The sequence below is a fragment of the Leuciscus leuciscus genome (assembly GCF_965113295.1).
Source record: "Leuciscus leuciscus genome assembly, chromosome: 15".
In the NCBI taxonomy this organism is placed as follows: Eukaryota; Metazoa; Chordata; class Actinopteri; order Cypriniformes; family Leuciscidae; genus Leuciscus; species Leuciscus leuciscus.
Window position 1 is genome coordinate 2302506 of NC_138739.1, and position 12842 is coordinate 2315347.

At 42.9% G+C, this 12842-nt stretch overlaps 1 protein-coding gene across 2 annotated transcripts in view; it reads left to right on the plus strand.

Moving 5' to 3' along the window:
- Positions 1–6314, plus strand: part of cry3b (cryptochrome circadian regulator 3b) — a 15861-nt gene extending 9547 nt beyond the window's left edge. Inside the window, exons 8-15 of one of the 2 annotated variants that reach the window (XM_082138723.1) lie at positions 2762–3073; positions 3260–3411; positions 4305–4507; positions 4601–4714; positions 4797–4859; positions 4945–5004; positions 5087–5202; positions 5300–6314. In XM_082138723.1, coding sequence (XP_081994849.1) covers positions 2762–3073; positions 3260–3411; positions 4305–4507; positions 4601–4714; positions 4797–4859; positions 4945–5004; positions 5087–5202; positions 5300–5338 — 1059 coding nt within the window. In that variant the 3' untranslated portion in view covers positions 5339–6314. Of the gene's footprint in view, positions 1–2761; positions 3074–3259; positions 3412–4304; positions 4508–4600; positions 4715–4796; positions 4860–4944; positions 5005–5086; positions 5203–5296 lie in introns of both variants that reach the window. The other variant, XM_082138722.1, reaches the window with a different exon arrangement.
- Positions 6315–12842: the final 6528 nt, after the last annotated feature.

Consider the following 12842-nt stretch of genomic DNA (forward strand, 5'->3'; position numbering starts at 1 on the left):
ACACCTCACACACACACTCTCAGTTATACACCTCACACACACACTCTGTTATACACCTCACACACACACTCTCAGTTATACACCTCACACACACACTCTCAGTTATACACCTCACACACACTCTCAGTTATACACCTCACACACACACTCTCAGTTATACACCTCACACACACTCTCAGTTATACACCTCACACACACTCTCAGTTATACACCTCACTCAGCTCTACAAGAAGGTACACACACTCTCAGTTATACACCTCACACACACACTCTCAGTTATACACCTCACACACACTCTCAGTTATACACCTCACACACACACTCTCAGTTATACACCTCACACACACTCTCAGTTATACACCTCACACACACTCTCAGTTATACACCTCACTCAGCTCTACAAGAAGGTACACACACTCTCAGTTATACACCTCACACACACACTCAGTTATACACCTCACACACACACTCTCAGTTATACACCTCACACACACACTCTCAGTTATACACCTCACACACACACTCTCAGTTATACACCTCACACACACTCTCAGTTATACACCTCACACACACACTCTCAGTTATACACCTCACACACACACTCTCAGTTATACACCTCACACACACACTCTGTTATACACCTCACACACACACTCTCAGTTATACACCTCACACACACTCTCAGTTATACACCTCACACACACACACTCAGTTATACACCTCACACACACACTCTCAGTTATACACCTCACACACACTCTCAGTTATACACCTCACACACACTCTCAGTTATACACCTCACACACACACTCTGTTATACACCTCACACACACACTCTCAGTTATACACCTCACACACACACTCTGTTATACACCTCACACACACACTCTCAGTTATACACCTCACACACACACTCTCAGTTATACACCTCACACACACTCTCAGTTATACACCTCACACACACTCTCAGTTATACACCTCACACACACTCTCAGTTATACACCTCACACACACTCTCAGTTATACACCTCACACACACACTCTCAGTTATACACCTCACACACACTCTCAGTTATACACCTCACACACACACTCTGTTATACACCTCACACACACACTCTCAGTTATACACCTCACACACACTCTCAGTTATACACCTCACACACACACTCTCAGTTATACACCTCACACACACTCTCAGTTATACACCTCACACACACTCTCAGTTATACACCTCACACACACACTCTCAGTTATACACCTCACACACACTCTCAGTTATACACCTCACACACACACTCTCAGTTATACACCTCACACACACACTCTCAGTTATACACCTCACACACACACACTCTCAGTTATACACCTCACACACACACTCTCAGTTATACACCTCACACACACTCTCAGTTATACACCTCACACACACTCTCAGTTATACACAGTTAAATATTTAACTTTTTACCCTTATACATCTGTTAATATTATATTATATCAAATTTAAATTATTTTTCAAATATAAATAATAATATGCTTAACTTTAAAAACTCACTTAAATTATAATATATCTAATTTAGATTGATAAAATATATATTATAAATATATATTGTAATATATTTAAAACTATAAGATATATATATATATTCATAATATACATATTAAATAAACTATATAAAATATCTACTTTGATATTAAAATAACATTTATATCTGATTTAAAAGCTTTTTAAATGTAATTTTCTTATAGAGTTATGTTGTGGCAAAAAAAATAATTAAACAATCATCATCACTGCATAAGAGACACCAAGAATCAAATTGTATTTAAAATATATTTATTCTCCTCCATGAGGCTTAGTCACAAAATCACAGTAGCTACCCGTGACATGAGCAAGACCTGACACCCAGCCCAGGGAATTCCCTTCTTATACTCCTTCTCCAAGGTCTTTCCTCTGTAGTTTTCCACTCACCCAGTCATGGCCACATCACATTTAGAATAGAATGACCCCTCTATCCCCCCTTGGCTAAATTATCTTCCATACCTAAAGAGTTAAAGATTCTTAACCATTTGTCTTACTGTGTGTGTCTTGCTTACGCCAGGTGCACAAACATACATTTATCCTGTTCACATTCCACAATATAGACATGTGACACATTATGTTGCAATATATGTTGAAGATCAATGGAAATAATTGTTTCCATTACAGTTAAATATAACAGTAACACTTTACAATACGGTTCATGATCTAACCATGAACAATACATTTGTTACAGTATTTGTTCATCTTTGTTAACGTTAGTTCACAGTGCTTTAACTATTGTTCACAATATTTTAATAAAGTATTAGTAAATGTTGAAATTAACATTAACAAAGATTAAAGGGGTGGTATAATGACCTTTTCACAAGATGTAAAATAAGTCTCTGATGTCCCCAGAGTGTGTGTGTGAAGTTTTAGCTCAAAATACCCCACAGATATTTGTGTATAGCATGTTAAAGTTGTCATTTTTGAGAGTGAGCAAAAAAAACCCCGCTGTTTTGTGTCTGTCCCTTTAAATGCAAATGAGCTGCTGCTCCCGGCACAGGGGGCGGAGCTTCAACAGCTTGCACTAACACAGACATGCACTGGAATTATTTACCCAGAACTTCATTTAGACCCTGCGGTGTAAACACACCGAGTACCAGCCCAAAGTTCCTAGTTCCTGGGGAGAGTTCCTGCGGTGGATATAACGTATAGTTACACTGATGCTCTGTGTGTTTACAGGTGAAGAAGAACGCAAACCCCTCCATCTCTCTGTACGACAAGCTCTTATGGAGAGAGTTCTTCTACACGGCCGCCACTAATAACCCGCGCTTCGACCGCGCGGAGGGAAACCCCATCTGCATCCGCATCCCGTGGGACCGCAACGCCGAGGCGCTGGCCAAGTGGGCCGAGGCCCGCACCGGGTTCCCCTGGATCGACGCCATCATGACCCAGCTGCGTCAGGAGGGCTGGATCCATCATCTGGCCCGACACGCCGTGGCCTGTTTCCTGACCCGAGGAGACCTGTGGATCAGCTGGGAGGAGGGCATGAAGGTGAAGCAGGGCTTTCTCTGTGTGTGTGTGTGTGTGTGTGTGTGAGTAAACATAATAACACACCAAATTAGCTAGTGATTTGACAGCCACAGTTGATCTGTACCCGCATTTAGTGGGTTGGCAGGTGTTCACTTCAAACCCTGCTCATGGGTAATGGCGTGTGTAATAACGTTAGCGTGTTGGCAGGTGTTCGAGGAGCTTCTGCTGGACGCGGACTGGAGTGTGAACGCGGGGAGCTGGCTCTGCCACTCCTGCAGCTCCTTCTTCCAGCAGTTCTTCCACTGCTACTGTCCCGTGGGATTCGGCCGGAGGATCGACCCAAATGGAGACTTCATCAGGTGGGAATACACACCGATGCACAACACGACTGGGTTGGAGCTGATTCAGTTCAGATTCACACTAAGAGGAGCTGATTCAGATCAGATTCACACTCAAAGGAGCTGATTCAGATCAGATTCACACTCAAAGGAGCTGATTCAGATCAGATTCACACTCAAAGGAGCTGATTCAGATCAGATTCACACTCAAAGGAGCTGATTCAGATCAGATTCACACTAAAAATAACTGATTCAGTTCAGATTCACACTCAAAAGAACTGATTCAGTTCAGATTCACACTCAGAGGAGCTGATTCAATTCAGTTTCACACACAAAAAAACTGATTCAGATCAGATTCACACTAAAAAGAACTGATTCAGTTCAGATTCAGACTCAAAGGAGCTGATTCAGTTCAGATTCACACTAAGAGGAGCTGATTCAGATCAGATTCACACTCAAAGGAGCTGATTCAGATCAGATTCACACTCAAAGGAGCTGATTCAGTTCAGATTCACACTCAAAGGAGCTGATTCAGATTAGATTCACACTCAGAGGAGCTGATTCAATTCAGTTTCACACACAAAAAAACTGATTCAGATCAGATTCACACTAAAAAGAACTGATTCAGTTCAGATTCAGACTCAAAGGAGCTGATTCAGATCAGATTCACACTCAAAGTAGCTGATTCAGATCAGATTCACACTTAAAAGAACTGATTCAGATCAGATTCACACTCAAAAGAGCTGATTAAGATCAGATTCACACTCAAAAGAGCTGATTAAGATCAGATTCACACTCAAAGGAGTTCTGTTCTGAATTCTGCTGAAGCCTCAGTTTTATCTCTTGACGTCTGTATGTTTGTGTCCGTCTGGTTTAGTGGAGGTTGTGATGTTAATCTCTCCATTTGATTCCAGACGATACTTACCTGTCCTCCGAGATTTCCCAGCCAAGTTCATTTACGACCCCTGGAACGCGCCGGAAGACGTGCAGCTCGCCGCTAAATGCGTGATCGGCGTGGACTATCCCAAACCGATGGTGAACCACGCGGAGGCCAGTCGCCTGAACATCGAGAGAATGAGGCAGATCTACCAGCAGCTCTCCAGATACCGCGGACTCAGTAAGAGCACATTCAGCCTCACCGTTCAGGGCCACTGGGAGACAAGGTGGTATTGGCTGTGATCGCTCCTTCTCATTTTCTTTCATCCGTCAGGTCTTCTCGCCGCTGTTCCGTCCAACCACACGGAGGACGTGGGTGTAAATGACGCCCGAGGGGCAACAGCGCCCCCTGAGCGCCGGAGGATGCCGAGCAGCGCGCCGCCTCAACGTGAGTGTTTACAACCAGACGTCAACATCACATAAGTGTGTTTGAACTAAAATCAGTGAGCTGTAATGCTCTTTGTGTCCAGTAGGGGTCAGGAGAGAGCAGCCCGGACCGAAACATCATGGCTCAAGATACCGACACTCCCTCGGTGAGTCCATCAACACGTCCTTTGGTTTATTCGATGACCTTTTGTGAAGGTTTGCTGAAAATGTTTTTGTGTTTGTCTCCTGCAGGCCACCGTACGTCACCCTACACGAACCACGGCCACGAGTTCGCCGTCCCACAACAACCAGGTAAAAAAAATGTGCATGAAAATATGTTATGTTTTGGAACTTCAATGGTTTGCGAATAAAGTTTGATGTTGATTTGCTTTAGGGCGTTTGAGTTGGCCGGTCGGGGGCGGGACTGGAAAGAAGGAAAGGGAGGCGGAGCATAACCGTTGCCATGGTGACAGTGGCCCCTCCTCCTCAGCGCAACTGAAAGATTATGAGGTCCGTAAGAGGTCAAAACTAACGTTTTGCTAATTTAACATATTAGAAACGATCAGCTCTATTTAACTATATAAATTCCTGTTTTTGTTTCCAGAAGAGGCGGGAAGACGCAGGGGGCGTGGCCTTCTCTTCTTAAGCCCCACCCACTGACGGATTCGCAAAATGTATCGTAAATTTCCATCGCGTGTTAAGCACAAACATTCGGAGTAAATAAAAAACGATTAAACGGCTGATCCAGTCAGATTGTGGCGTACACCTAATTTTAACGTTTAAAAAAAACGACAAAATTATAATGTTTATTTATTATCCCAAGTATTGATTTTAAAAATCAGATGTAAATACTGTCGTGACCTTTCACACCAAAACGCTACACATGAACGGTCTTCTTCACTACAGTCAAACGAATGTTCGTCTAAACGTTTTGATAGCTCTGGATTTATATTGTACGTGACGAACATGTGAACCAAAGCTCAAGTCTTATTGGTTGACACATTTTCGTCGCCAAATTATAATCGTTTATCGTTTCTATTCGAATTATGTTGATTTGTTTGAAGTGAACAAACAAGTAATCGTAAACAGCCGAAGAAGAACGCATCACGCCACATTTAGACGGAAGTATTACCGATGAACCGGCCTCACCTGTAAATACCTGCATCTGTTTCCATGGCGATGTGAGTCACATGGTCCCGGGGTCGAACATGTTTGGGTCCAAACTGCTTGTAACTGTACCACAGATGAAGGATTGTCCCATCTTCTGTATCGACGACTGTCTGTTGTTTAGATGGTCGCTGGAGATGACAAACGTTGGTTCAGTTGAAGTGTTTTTTGCACAGTTTACGTCATCGGTCTTCCATCGCTCGCTGTACATTATTGTCTCCTGTTATTTTCATCCATGTTTCCATCATCCACGTCCTCCAGCATTTTGTATATAACAGCAGTATCTTATGTAGCTGTACATTTTTACTGCCTGTGTTTTTCTACAGAATATTCATAGCTGTTTTGAATTTTAAAAATATATATATATACAGTACATGTATATCGTACCAGCAATTGTTTCTTAGTCTGTGTGTGGTACTTCATCATTCAGCTAATAAAAAATATTTTAACACAAATTGAGCTTGTATGTCTCTTACTGTATAGATTTTGATCTCGTAAAGAGTTAGCTGCTAGCATGTCGGTTCGTACATTGAACATTCTTTAACTTAAGTATACAGGTTAAGTGATTACTTTATGTTTTGCCCTTGTGAATGAGACTGAGCTGACTGCAGTGATATAAAGGTAAGATATATTCAAAGCTTATTAAACATTTCTGTTCAGTTAGCATAAGTTAAATGTAGTCAAATTTATGGCTGAAAACCAAATAATCGGCTAGCATTGCCTGATCAAGTTACTACATACATTTTAGTTCGTAACATAACTGATTAGCCAGCTAAGCTATCGCAAAGTGTTCAAGTTACTACATAGATTTAAGTTAGCAAGTTCACCGATTAGCCTGCTAACCTATCACATGTTCAATACAGTACATTTTCGTTAGTAACGTAACTGATTAGCAAGCTAAGCTATCAAAACATGTTCAAGTTACTACAATAATTTCAGTTAGCAAGTTCACCGATTAGCCTGCTAACCTATCACGTTCAATATAGTACATTTTCGTTAGTAACATAACTGATTAGCATGTTAAGCTATCAAAACATGTTCAAGTTACTACATAAATTTCAGTTAGCAAGTTCACCGATTAGCCTGCTAACCTATCACGTTCAATATAGTACATTTTCGTTAGTAACATAACTGATTAGCATGTTAAGCTATCAAAACATGTTCAAGTTACTACAATAATTTCAGTTAGCAAGTTCACCGATTAGCCTGCTAACCTATCACGTTCAATATAGTACATTTTCGTTAGTAACATAACTGATTAGCATGTTAAGCTATCAAAACATGTTCAAGTTACTACATAAATTTCAGTTAGCAAGTTCACCGATTAGCCTGCTAACCTATCACGTTCAATATAGTACATTTTCGTTAGTAACGTAACTGATTAGCATGCTAAGCTATCAAAACGTGTTCAAGTTACTACAATAATTTCAGTTCACCGATTAGCCTGCTAACCTATCATGTGTTGCTGCTGCTACATAGATTTCAAAGTTAGCTAGCTGATTAGCCTGCTAAAATATCACACTCTGTGCATAAATAACAAATAGTTGTTATATAAATACTATTAATAAGCTAATTGATTAGCCTGTTAAGATATAATATATAATATCCCTCTCAGGGCCGTTTCAAGATATTTGGGGGCCCTAGGCAAAAGAGTGAAGTGAGGTCCCAAGTCCTCCCTCAGGAATTTTTTTAAAATTCAGATGGGATTTATTGTATTCTGGTGCATTTTAGGAGTCATGAATTATCAATTGGCAGAGACAGACATTTAAGTAAAGCACCTAATAAAGCAACAACAAAAAAAACAACAACAACAAAAAAACATTTGGTGAATAGCCATACGTTTATTGTTATTCTCATAGCATATCATGAAAGTGAAGTGTGGAGGATTCGATATTTACTTTACAGGAAAAGAACTTCACTTCCCATGCCACAGACAGTAATGTCATACCCAAAACTACCTGTTGCGTACGGTACAAAGTGTTGAGATGTGTTGATGGAGAAGAATAGAAGGACATCACCAATGGAAATTGATAGCCTGCGTACACCTAAAATGTAACCGGACTTGATGGATTATTTTGTTTGGACCTAACGTTAACTGCATGGGAGTCGACCAGCTCATTTTGTTTGGAATTGACAACGTTTTTACCGTGACCGACCGCAGCCGCGGGCAGACAGCCGTCAAGAGTAGCACAACTTCTCTAGCTTTTGCCTTTATACATGGCAAAAAATCTCATCATGTGATCGTAATCTGGGCTCGTGCATCAAGAGGATTTGGCTCAAAGGAAGTTTTCGAATGCTGTAGCTACAACAGTGAAGGGGCGAGAAGTTGTCTTGTGTGTATTTTATGCTTAAATTCTGCAAACAGAACAAAGTTGTGTATGACTGTTAGTTGAACTTTTTCACTCTCTAACAACACTCACATCTAACGTTACCGTTGTGTTTGGTCACTGATGTCAAGGTTTATGTTCGCAGAGAGATGTGAACACACCAGACAGTTGTATTTGGAGATAATAATGGTTTATTTACCGCTGTGTCTTTGGCGTTTTTCCTCTTCTTCTTTCTTTCTCTGTCTTTTGGAAAATCCTGAAGGGTATAAGCGCTTCATGATGACATTTTTAAATTTAAAGGTCCCGTTTTATGCCCCTTTTCACAAGATGTAAAATAAGTCTCTGATGTCCCCAGAGTGTGTATGTGAAGTTTGAGCTCAAAATACCCAACAGATCATTTTTTACAGCATGTTTAAATTGACATTTTTTGGGGCTCAGAAAAACGAGCTGTTTCAGTGTGTGCCCTTTAAATGCAAATGAGCTGCTGCTGGACGACACAGGGGGCGGAGCTTCATGAGCTCGCGCTCAGTCTGTCAGGAAAAATTCATCTCACGGAATGATGATAATATCAGAAACTCTCAGTAGGCGTTCATTTCGAGTCGGACAATAATGCCTACAGAGTCAGAGTGCTGTATAGAGATGAAACAGGTATGGTTTAGTAGTTTAATTACGGTTATTATAACGTATTTGTCATCTGCTTGTAGGCTATGTATCCATTATTTATTAATAGCCTACAAGTCTGCTGTCTGAATGATGATCAAACATGTACTGATGAGTTTAATAAAGTTTATTGTACATCACACAAAAGATGAAGCGTCAGTTTTACTTCAGAAAATCACCGTAAGAGCTGAGTAAACACAGTAGCCTAAGTTATAAGAAGTGCGCAAGTAGCCAGTAGAGTTGAGGGAGCATTCCTGTGGGCGGAGGTTAGTCAAGAAACGGTTCTAGTGACATCATTAAAGAAGGAAGTAGAGGGATGTAGTCCAATCCAGCCATTTTTTGTAGTCAACTTCTGTTAAATAAAATATCTCGCTTGGCATTGAACTTTGAGCTTTATAATTTTACAGATATTATTTATGCTCTAACAGCAACATTGCACTAACTAAAGTTTGAAACATGGGATCACGCAGAACGGGACCTTTAAATGCCCGCGTAGCGCTGAGTGTGGGAACGACAGTTTCTCTTCCACTGACAGCTAGTGGGGGACCTGATGGGGGGTGCGCGACGGTGGATGTCACTTCAACATTACTTGGTATTGATAAGGAATACCAAGATGGCGGCGCGAGTACATCGCGAGGCTCGCGGTCTCTCCAGATTCTGCAATTTAGTAGTATTTTTCTTGCTCATTTCGGGTCTGTTCGTGCAGAACAGTTGTGCCTTAACATCGTACACCCAAGGTGAGCTTTTGGATATTGGTTTGCGAATTTCCGACAGTTTTATGGACAACCTTCGACTCCTTCCTGAGATCGCCAAAACACCCGGGGCTATGCACTCTGCCCGGCCGGGCGGAAGTGCTCGCAGGCGGCGTCGAGATCGTAAACAAAGGCGGGGGAAGCGCGGAGGACTAAGAGCTAAGCTAAAGCTAACACCACACCGGCTCTCTTTACCCAGCATTTTCCTTGCCAATGTACGGTCGCTGTTGAACAAAATGGAGGAGATTCGACTCAACATCACATACAGCAAGAGACTTTTGAACTGTAATGTTCTAATTTTCACGGAAACATGGTTAAACAGCGGAATACCGGACAACGCTATTGAGCTAGCGGGACGCCATACATTCCGGGCGGATAGAACATTAGATGGCTCCGGTAAGACCAGAGGTGGTGGATTGTGCATTTACATTAACAAAGCTTGGTGCACAAACTCTGCTATTGTTGGGAGACATTGTTCAGCTAACCTTGAGTTTCTCATGGTTAAATGTAGACCGCTTTATCTACCGCGGGAGTTCACTTCCACTATTATAACTGCAGCCTATATTCCCCCGGATGCTGATGCCAAGTTTGCTATGAAAGAACTTCACGCAGCCATCAGTAAACAACAGACCGTTCACCCGGAAGCTGCGTTTATTGTTGCGGGTGATTTTAATCATTCAAACTTAAAGTCAGTGCTACCGAAATTTCACCAGCATGTTTCCTGTCACACCAGAGGAAACAAAACCTTAGACCATGTTTACACAAACATGGCTGGAGCTTACGTCGCGACACCCCTCCCCCACCTGGGACAGTCAGATCACCTTTCTTTGTTCCTCACCCCCAAATATGCACCTCTCATCAATCGCGTGAAGCCATCAGTGAAGACCATCAAGGTGTGGCCTGCGGGGGCAGATTCCTCACTCCAGGAAAGGTTTCTACACACAGACTGGAGTATGTTTGCTTCTCAAGCCACCAGTGGCTCTCACACGGACATTGACTGCTACACCTCCTCTGTACTGGATTATATCAATACCACCATTGACAGTGTTACAACCCAGAAGCAGATCACCACATACCCAAATCAGAAGCCATGGATGAACAGGGAAGTGCGACTCCTATTGAAGACACGCAACACTGCCTTCAGATCAGGAGATGCACAAGCCTATAGCACATCCAGAGCAAATCTGAAAAGGGGCATCAAAGAGGCCAAGCACTGCTACAAGCTTAAGATAGAGGGACACTTTTCCAACGCTGACCCTCGGCGCATGTGGCAGGGCATTCAGGCCATCAGTGACTACAAACCCTCTCACTCCACCCCCGCAGCCACTGATGTCAACTTCCTGAACGAGCTAAATGACTTTTATGCTCGCTTTGAAAGAGACAACAGAGAAACTGCCACCAAGCTCAAATCCTCAGCTGACCACCCGCCGATCACACTCTCCTCCACAGATGTCTGCAATGCACTGAGCAGGATCAGCGCGCACAAGGCTGCTGGACCAGACAACATCCCTGGACGCGTACTCAGGGCATGTGCGGAGCAGCTCGCTGGGGTTTTTACAGACATTTTCAACCTGTCTCTTGCCCAAGCAGCTGTACCAACATGCTTTAAATGCACTTCCATTGTGCCAGTGCCAAAACACTCCAGCCCGAAGTGCCTTAACGACTACCGCCCTGTAGCACTCACACCCATCGTAATGAAGTGCTTTGAGCGGCTGGTCCTGGCACACCTAAAAGACTCTCTTCCATCCACATTGGACTCACACCAGTTTGCCTACCGTAGCAATAGGAGCACAGAGGATGCAGTTTCCATGGCACTGCACTCTGTGCTCACACATCTGGACAATAAGAACACTTATGCACGCATGCTGTTTGTTGACTTCAGCTCAGCATTCAACACTGTCATCCCAACTAAGTTAATAGCCAAACTTGGAGACCTGGGCATCAACACCTCCATGTGCAACTGGATTTTGGACTTTTTGACCAACAGACCCCAGAATGTTCGATCAGGCTCCAACTGCTCCACGTCCATCACACTCAACACTGGTGTACCACAGGGCTGTGTGCTAAGCCCGTTTCTCTACTCCCTCTTCACCTCTGACTGCAAGCCTGTGTACGGATCTAATTCCATCGTCAAGTTTGCGGACGACACTACGGTGATTGGTCTCATCAGCAACAACGATGAGACTGCCTATAGGGAGGAGATCAAGCACCTGGCCACATGGTGCACTGAAAATAACCAGCTCCTCAACACCACCAAAACGAAGGAGCTCGTCGTGGACTTCAGGAAAGTGTCAAGAGGCACACACGACACCATCCACATCAATGGAATGGCTGTTGAGCGTGTCTCCAGTTTCAAGTTCCTGGGGACCCACATCTCGGCGGACATGACCTGGACAACCAACACCTCCAGCCTGGTCAAGAAGGCTCACCAGCGCCTTTTCTTCCTGAGGACACTGAGGAAGAATCAGCTTTCCTCCACTATCCTGGTGAACTTCTATCGCTGTGCAATAGAAAGCATCCTGACCAACTGTGCTACAGTGTGGTATGGGAGCTGTTCTGTTGCAGAGCGCAAGGCACTGCAGCGGGTGGTGAAAACCGCCCAGCGCATCACTGGGACTCCACTACCTGCCATCGAGCACATCCAGAGGAAACGCTGTCTGCATCGAGCTCGCAGCATCCTTAAGGACTCCTCTCACCCAGCCCACAGACTGTTGTCTCTCCTGCCCTCCGGCAGGCGTTTCAGGTGCCTCCGGACCAGGACCAGCAGACTAAAGAACAGTTTTTTCCCCAGAGCTGTCTCTTTATTAAACTCTAACCCTCATTGATCCCACTCCCCTCATATACTGATTGACTCTCCTCTCCCTCCTCACACCTGCCTCCATTTTGTTATTTGCAATACTATAATGTTCATTTGCACTGCTGACTGTTATTACAGAAACAACTGTTTACATATGCATCTTGCACTACTTACCTAGACTGGAATATGCTCAATTTGCACTGCCGACTGTTTATTTACAGTACCGACTGTTTACATATACATTTGCAATACCGTACTTTAACTGTAATATGCAATTACTTCCACTGCACTTTCACTCGGATAGCTTCTGTCCAAACTTTATTTGCACTACTTTAAATCCATTGTTATACTGCTCATTTTAGCCTAACTTATACATATATCTATTTGTAAAATTCTGTTTATAGTAATAGCCATCTGTATATTATGCTCACATTCTGTTTATAGTAA